This window comes from Anabrus simplex, chromosome 1 (genome assembly GCF_040414725.1).
Source record: "Anabrus simplex isolate iqAnaSimp1 chromosome 1, ASM4041472v1, whole genome shotgun sequence".
NCBI lineage: Eukaryota > Metazoa > Arthropoda > Insecta > Orthoptera > Tettigoniidae > Anabrus > Anabrus simplex.
In genome coordinates this window covers 211,340,939-211,349,643 of record NC_090265.1, presented here as the reverse complement: position 1 = coordinate 211,349,643, position 8,705 = coordinate 211,340,939, and the positions used below count along the sequence as shown (strand labels likewise).

General features: G+C 37.4%; 1 protein-coding gene across 1 annotated transcript in view; it reads left to right on the top strand.

The window, feature by feature from the left end:
- The window catches only part of LOC136885635 (T-cell immunomodulatory protein), a 328,519-nt gene that overhangs the window by 111,804 nt on the left and 208,010 nt on the right, over positions 1-8,705 (top strand). Inside the window, exon 4 of the mRNA XM_068230710.1 lies at positions 3,444-3,603. Within this exon, the coding sequence (XP_068086811.1) occupies positions 3,444-3,603 (160 nt within the window). The remainder of the gene's footprint in view (positions 1-3,443; positions 3,604-8,705) is intronic.

Here is an 8,705-nt window from a genome sequence, read left to right as displayed (position 1 = left end):
AGATTATACTCATAAAAACAATAATGATACGGTAATAATTGGGGGAGATCTAAACTTGCCTGAAGTTGAATGGAATGGAGCTGCAAGTGAAGCCCATGAACAGAAACTGGCAAATAAGTTAATTTGGGAGGGAGGATTTACACAAGTAGTACAAGAACCAACTCGTCTCAATAACTTGCTAGATGTATTCTTGGTTAAACCATGGGAAATTGTTGATAAAACTGAGGTAATTGAAGGAATAGGTGACCATAAGGCTGTAATAATGGATGTAGGACTCGTACCAAAAATGCTTAATAAGAGGGTCACAAAAGACAAGAAATTATACAGAAAAACTAAAGTTGATGAATTTGGGACTTACCTTAAATCACAATTCAGTTGTTGGATAAGTGAAGGGAATAATGTGGATACACTTTGGGCTAAATTTAAAGGAATCATTTGGGAAGGAGAGAAGAGATTTGTACCTGTTAAGAAGGGTAAAATGACCTCAGACGCTGTTTATTACACAAGGGAAATAAGAAAATTAAAAAGAAAATGTAGAATAGTAAACAGGAAAATCAAAGAAGGTTGGGAGAATAGAGAAACTAGAAAACAACTAATGAGGGAACTGAATAGAGTGAAAAAGGAAGCAAAAGAGAATTATATGAATGGCATTCTTCAAGAGGGTAATGACCACAAAGGGAAATGGAAAAAGCTGTATTCATATATTAGGAATCAAAAAGGAAAAGGAATCCAAATTCCTACAATGGTGGGAGAAGGGGGTGAACACTATTTAACAGATACTGAGAAAGCAAACCTCTTTAGTAGGGAATTCCGAGATTCAGTAGAAGATTGTCAGGACTTGGAAACCGTAACAGAAGATAGAGAGGGAGAGACACAGAGGGAAACAAGAAGCTTCTCATTCACAAATGAAGATATTTTCAGAGAAATCCAACTGCTTCAGCAAGGAAAAGCAGCAGGAAGTGATCAAATTACTGGGGAGGTATTAAAGACAATGGGGTGGTATATAGTGCCTTATTTAAAATTTCTCTTTGACTATGTCATAAATAATAGTGTGATACCAAAGGAATGGAAGGAATCTATAATAATACCAATTTATAAAGGAAAGGGTGATAAAAGGAAACCAGAGAACTACAGACCAATCAGCCTGACCAGTATAGTTTGTAAAATACTGGAGAGTTTAATAGCAAAGTATATCAGAGGGATATGTGATGATAAAAATTGGTTCATGAGGAGCCAGTATGGATTTAGAAAGAAATTTTCTTGCGAGGCACAACTGGTGGGATTTCAGCAGGACATATCAGATCAGTTAGATTCAGGAGGCCAGTTAGATTGCATAGCCATAGATCTTTCCAAAGCCTTTGATAGAGTGGAACATGGAATATTATTAAAGAAATTGGAGGGAATAGGATTGGACGTAAGGGTTATACGTTGGATAAGAACATTTCTAAATTCAAGGGTTCAGAAAGTCAAAGTAGGAAATAATATATCACAGGAAGAGAAAGTCTGGAAGGGAATTGCACAGGGTAGTATAATCGGTCCGTTACTTTTCTTAATATACGCAAATGATTTAGGGAACAATATAACATCGAAAATAAGATTGTATGCAGATGACATAATTGTTTATAGGGAAATAAATAACATTGAGGATTGTTCAGAATTACAAAGGGACCTTGACAGTATCCAGGAATGGGTTGAAGAAAATAATATGAAGATTAATGGAGCCAAATCAACTGTTACAACTTTTACAAACAGGAGCTTTAAAACTGAATTTGAATATACTTTGGATGAGGTAGTTATCCCAAAAGATGGCAAGTGCAAATACTTAGGTGTGAGATTTGAAAGTAATTTGCACTGGAAGGGTCATGTTGATGACGTTGTTGGGAAAGCATACAGATCGTTACATGTCATAATGAGGCTACTTAAAGGATGCAACAAAGAATTAAAAGAAAAATGTTACTTAAGTATGGTTCGTCCATTATTGGAATATGCAAACAGTGTTTGGGATCCTCACCAAGAATACCTAATAAAAGAACTAGATGGTGTGCAGAGGAAAGCAGCAAGGTTTGTAACAGGGGATTTCAGGAGAAAGAGTAGTGTATCAGAAATGTTAAAGGAACTAGGGTGGGAAACTTTAAGTAAGAGAAGGGAGAAAAGTAGACTTATAGGATTATATAGAGCCTATACAGGAGAAGAAGCATGGGGAGATATCCGTGAGAGGCTTTGGTTGGAAAATAATTATATTGATAGAACTGACCACAAGTACAAAATTAGAAGGAATTTTAGCAGAAGCGATTGGGGTAAATTTTCTTTCATTGGGAAGGGCGTGAAGGAGTGGAACAGTTTACCAGGGGTAGTGTTTGATCCTTTTCCAAAATCTGTACAGATATTCAAGAAGAGAATAAACAACAACAGAGATAATAAATTAAATGTTAGAGGGCATTCGACCAGTGCAGGATATTGTAAATAATAAATGTGTGTGATTAAATTAATTCCATCCCCTGGTCTAAGGAGTTTGGACAGCCCAAGTAGGGGACTGCCTGTAGGGGTGAAGTACAGTGGGGACTTCGAGGGCCCTGGGACCGCTACGGTAGCTGTGAAGGCCCTTCAGGAACTCTGAAAAGTGGTGGCAAAAGGGGCTCTGGTTAAGAAGCAGCAGGTCGTTATGCTACTTAGGTTCCAAAATGGGTAAAATATAAATATGTAAATAAATTCAATGTTAATTTTAATCTTCTACCAGTTGTATAATATTATTAGAAGTAATTTCACATACTGTACTGTATATGAATTGACTATGTTTGTAAGATATTAAGTAGAATTTTGTAAACAATATAAATTTATTAAGGATGATGTGTGTGTTTAATAGAAAAAATTATTAGCGTAAATTGTATAATATTGTATTCTAGGAAAATTTTCTTCGTCTCCTGTTAATTTAAAATTTAGTGCTTGACCATAATGTATTTTAGTGTACCATTTGCCACCGAGGTAGACACCTCATTTGCAAATAAAGAGATTTTGATTTGATTTTGATTTTGACTTCGAAGTCCATTGCTGCTGACTTAAATAATATTTTGAATTCAAAAGATACAGATACAGTGAAGGACATGGACATTTCTTTGTCAGTTAATGACAATGACAATTTCTTTCAACAGCCATGTTTATGAGTGTCTGCACTGCAATTAGTCATGTAAGGAACGGGGCAGCAAATAAACTACTGTCTTATCTCCTAAATTCTGCTATCCCAGTGCAACTGCTCTGGTCTGCTCATTGGTAAATACTGGCCTGCGTAAGGGTTAAAGTAATTTAAATAAAGGAATGAGGGAAATTCTAGCACTGTATAAATGTGGTAAGAGTTACGTTTAGAAACCAATAATTTCAGAATTCACTCTTTTCTGTAATCTTGTTAGTGCTGGATTCTAATTTTAATATTTTCTTCTTTGAAACAGATATAGATACAGATGCTCTGATTTGGAAACTAGAGCAACCAGATGTATACAGTATGATACTGGATATTCAGCTTGCACCTAAGCTAACATCTTCAAAGCCATTGGAGGTGCGCATGAAACAGGCTGAATGGAGTCCAGCTGGTATGTTTCAGGATCATAGGTAGGTGTCGTTTTACTGGCAGAATTTCTTATCCTCAGTCAAATCTACAAATAAACTCTCTTAAAATCCATTGATTCAGATGCATGAGAGCTGTAATTCTGCGGAAATTTGAAGTAGCTTGGGAGGGATCTTTAGTCTTAATTTGAAGAAGAGGACTACTTCTCGTCCTCCATGCCGTATATCTCATGTTATGAACTCTGCTATTAAGGAACACCAAAAGGGTTGTGGTTCAAATCCCGGTCAACACATGTAGATATGTTCAGTCCTCAGCCTGAAGGCTGGTTGGATCCTCAACAGCTCCACCATTAGCTGTCAAAGATGGCTTAGGCATCACTGAAGAGGCATACTAGGGAAATGAGGAGTGAGGTAGTTTTCTTTTGTTTAGTTCTTCTTCCGGGTTGAACCTTGTTATTGTTTTCTGTATATTCTGTACAGTTTGCCGTGCAATGTATTCGAAACATCAGCAAACTGTACGGAATGTACAGAAAACAACACAGTTCAACCTGGAAGAAGAACTAAACACCGTGGAAGCTTTACATCTAAGATAGTTTTCCATTGCTTTCCTCACTGAGCCAGAAGTTGCTATTAAATACCAGTCTGCCATGCCTACTGAAATGCATGCACCAACTGACCCTATGAGCAAGATTTTCACACCATTCATAGCAGGGACTGGCTGCGTAAGGATTGGCATTACATGCATTGCTCATACCTCAGTCACTTTCATATTGTCAAAGCCAAAGATAAGACTGAAGACAGGTCAATGAAAGTAACAAATTTAATCTTAATTTAATGTAGCCTACATCAGAAGACAAAGAATATAATATAATATAATATAATATAATATAATATAATATAATATAATATAATATAATATAATATAATATAATATAATATAATATAATATAATATAATATAATATAAGGAAAGATCTTCATTGGAGTAATCACATAAATATGATTGTAAATAAAGGGTACAGATCTCTGCACATAGTTATGAGGGTATTTAGGGTTTGTAGTAAGGATGTAAAGGGCATATAAGTCTGTGGTAAGACCCCAACTAGAGTATGGTTCCAGTGTATGGGACCCTCACTGGATTAATTGATTCAAGAACTGGAAAAAATCCAAAGAAAAGCAGCTCGATTTGTTCTGGGTGATTTCTGACAAAAGAGTAGCTTTGCAAAGGGCACTAGGAAACTTTTGCAATACGCAAAAACGGTTGGCTGGACACCCCTGTTATGGTGAGGGATGAAAACAGGGGTGAAAACCGGTCTAGAAGACAGCAAGACGCGACATTCACACCAGTTGTTACCAAGCAGTGGGACTGAAAGCAAGTTAAGATGTCAGTGTGGTCTAAAGGTGAATATCTCGCAATTATCCGCTACAGTTTTGCTCGTGGATTAACTGTTAACCAGTGCCTGGAGGGAATGACTCCTGGCTGGGGAAAGACTGTCCACGTCGGACAACAATTTTCTGCAGCTACAAAGAGTTCCAGAGGGGAAATTTTGGGGTTGAAGACGATCTTCGTTCTGGGCGACCTTCGTAATCAGTGACTGAGGAAAACATGGAAGCTGTGAGGAAAATATTGCAGCAAGAGAGGCGGTTGGCATATCGGCAGGTAGAAGAGACCCTCCACATCCCTGCACCAGCTGTTCATTCAATTCTACATGAACATCTCCATGTTAGAAAGGTTTGTTCCCTTTGGGTGCTCCATTCACTTTCAGAGGAACAAAGGGTACATCGAGGGAAATGGTGCCGAAAATTGCTAAAACAGTTCGAAAATGGAACTTCGCGTAACGTAAATGGCATTATTACAGGTGATGAAACTTGGCTTTATTATTACGATGTCCCAACAAAATCCCAGAACAAGGCGTGGCTATTTGAAGATGAGGGTACTCCTGTGACTGTGCGAAAGTCAAGGTCATTGAAGGAAATGATGATTGCAGTATTCTTCACTAAATGGGGCATCCTGACTTGGGTTGCACTAGAAACACAAAGTACAGTTACTGCGACATGGTGCAGTGAGACTTGTCTGCCTCAGGTCATCCAGGCTTTCAAGCAACTCCGTCCAAGGTCACGGCTCAACACTTGGCTCTTGCATCATGACAATGCTCTAGCACATCGTGCTAATGTAACGATGGATTTTCTTGCCACATCAGGTTTGACTGTGCTTGATCACTCTCCATACAGTCCTGATCTTGCCCCATGTGACTTTGCACTCTTCCCAGGAGTGAAGATGAAACTGAAAGGGCGGCGTTTTGCCTCCGACGAGGAGCTTCTGGCAGTATGGGATGAAGAGTGAGAAAATGTAGCCGAAGAAAAGTGGCCGAGTTGGTTCAGTGACTGGTTTCGACATATGGAGAAGTGTGTTGAGTGTGGTGGAAATTATTTTGAAAAAATCTAAAGTGTTCACTCACATATCAAAACTTTCCTAGTGCCCTTTGTATAAAAATGTTGCAAAGTTTGCTGGGAAGATTTGGGAGAAAGGAGACAAGCTGCTTGACTAAGTGGTATATCAATATCAAAATTTACAAACAAATGAGAAATATTGTGAAGTATTGGCAAGGTGGTATATTTCATTTTGATATTCTGATCTCTAACCCGGTTTATAATGAGGTTTATAACTTGTAAGTGGTATGTTCCGAGCTGGCAGTGGAGAGATAGCGTGGAATGACATTAGTAGACGAATAAGTTTGAGTGGTGTCTTTAAAAGTAGGAAAGATCAGAATATGAAAATAAAAGCTGGAATTCAAGAGGAGAAATTGGGGCAAATATTCGTTAATAGGAAAGGGAGTTAGGGATTGGAATAACTTACCAAGGGAGATGTTCAATAAATTTCCAATTTCTTTGCAATCATTTAAGAAAAGGCTAGGAAAACAACAGATAGGGAATCTGCCACCTGGATGACTGCCCTAAATGCAGATCAGTAGTGATTAATTGATTGACTGATTGATTGATTGATTGATTGATTGATTGATTGATTGATCGATCGATCGGTCGATCTATCTATCTATCTATCTATCTATCTATCTATCTATCTATCTATCTATCTATCTATCTATCTATCTATATAATGGGTTCTAAGAATATAAACTAACTTCAGCAACTATTTAGTTTTCTACATAGTTTATGGTACATGTTAAATAATGAGATTTCTTTGCTGTCCATCACAAGTCCATGCACTGGATCATGGATCCACATGGTGAGGGGAGGGAAACATTGCAGTACATCATTTTTCTCTTCCATTATGTGTATGATAACACTCGATGTCCCTTTCTTATCGATTGCGCAACTTGTAGCATATCAAGACAGATTGGCGTTTGATCCGCATTTCCTATTTGGGAAAGCAAATATTTCATCACTTTCTGCTTCCCATTCATGAAGAGATGAAAATTAATGACTTTGTGGTTGAAATCTTTCGGTATTCTATATAATGATGTTATTCATCAAAGAGAAAGTCCATTTTCTTCATAAAATTAATCATCCAGCCTCAGCATTTGAGAGAAACAACAAGCATATCCATCATGGGAAATGTGCAAGTGACTACTAGCGCTAAAGGTGGCAAAAGAGTAAGGTAGAGTGCAGCCCATGTTGGTTGGTCTAATGTGCAACTATGGTGTTGAGTGACGGAAGTATTTATTTGTTATTAGTTTAATAGTATATTGTAACACATTATTTATATATAAAGGCAATATGTTACGTCCTGCTAGGGAGAGGCCTTATATTACTAGAACATCCTCGTCATGTTAAACGATACTGTTACATCATGAACTGCCTTAATTTAGAACATTATAGCGATCCTAGTGGGTTATTTTTGCATTCCCATGGAAGGAATATGAAAAAAGACAAAACTGGATATTGGCAGTGAACCAAATGAAATAATCATGAAATAATACCAGAAATATTTCATTCATACAGAATTGACCCCTTTGCGAATGACAGTGGTTTATAATGAGGTTTATTTGTAAGTGGTATGTTCTGAGCTGGCTGAGCAGATATTAATGATATAAGTTCCTTGTCCCTGTTTATTAAAACACTAAATTCACTAATGCGATAACATCAGCCTGCGAAAAAAAAATAATTCTCTCCAGCGAAAGGTTGAAGAGGTGATTTACCCTAATTTAGGTGTGCTGATTTCAAATATGTAAACTGTTTTTGCCTATCACATACAGTTTTTGATATTTAAAATCCAAATTTGACATATTGTTGTAATTTCAATAGAAAACACCATAATAGAGAATATATGTAATTTTAATGGAACATGATCAAATTGCAACGAATATATAAAAAAATAACATGTTCATTGCTAGAATGTATGAATCTCACTACAAGAACACTTTTGTTTGCTTCACTTTGATGGGAATGAACGCTGTGTTGATTTGCATTTGTGTTCCTCAGTAGTGTTGTATCGCACTAGACACCAACAATAATCTGACATCATGGAGACATTCCATCGCCCCTCATACCTTTGTTCCATTCCATTTCTTTTAGGTCCTGATGAAACCGCTCGCCATGTTCCTCGCTGAATGCTCTTAAATTTGGAGGAAAATAATCCAGATGACTGTGCAGGAAATGTAATTTTAAGCTCATGCTGCAACCCAATTTCTGGAAGTTGTACAGCATGGTTTCCACAATCTGTTGGTAGTTGACATCTTTAACATTACCCAGGAATTTGCTACAAACGTCCCTGAATGATTCCCATGCCTGAAGCCGTGTTTCCTTCATCGTCGTACTGAATGTCGGATCCTTCATAAGCTTCCGAATTTGGGGGCCATTAAAAACACTTCCTTAATTTTGGCATCCGACAATCCTGGAAATTTCTGACAGTGGTACCAAAAGCAGGGACTGCCTCTATCCAAACTCTTCATGTACTGCTTCATAATTCCTAATTTAATATGTAAAAGGGACAATAACACACTTTGAGGATCAATTAATGGACGACTTACAATGTATTTTTCTCCAGACATGAACTATTTCCTCTTGGGCCACTCAGACACTAAACGGTGACGATCCCTGTCCCGAGAGTCCCACTCACACAGAAAACAGGAGAACTTTGTATATCCTCCTTGCTGCCATAATATGATACCGCACACTTTTAAATCACAG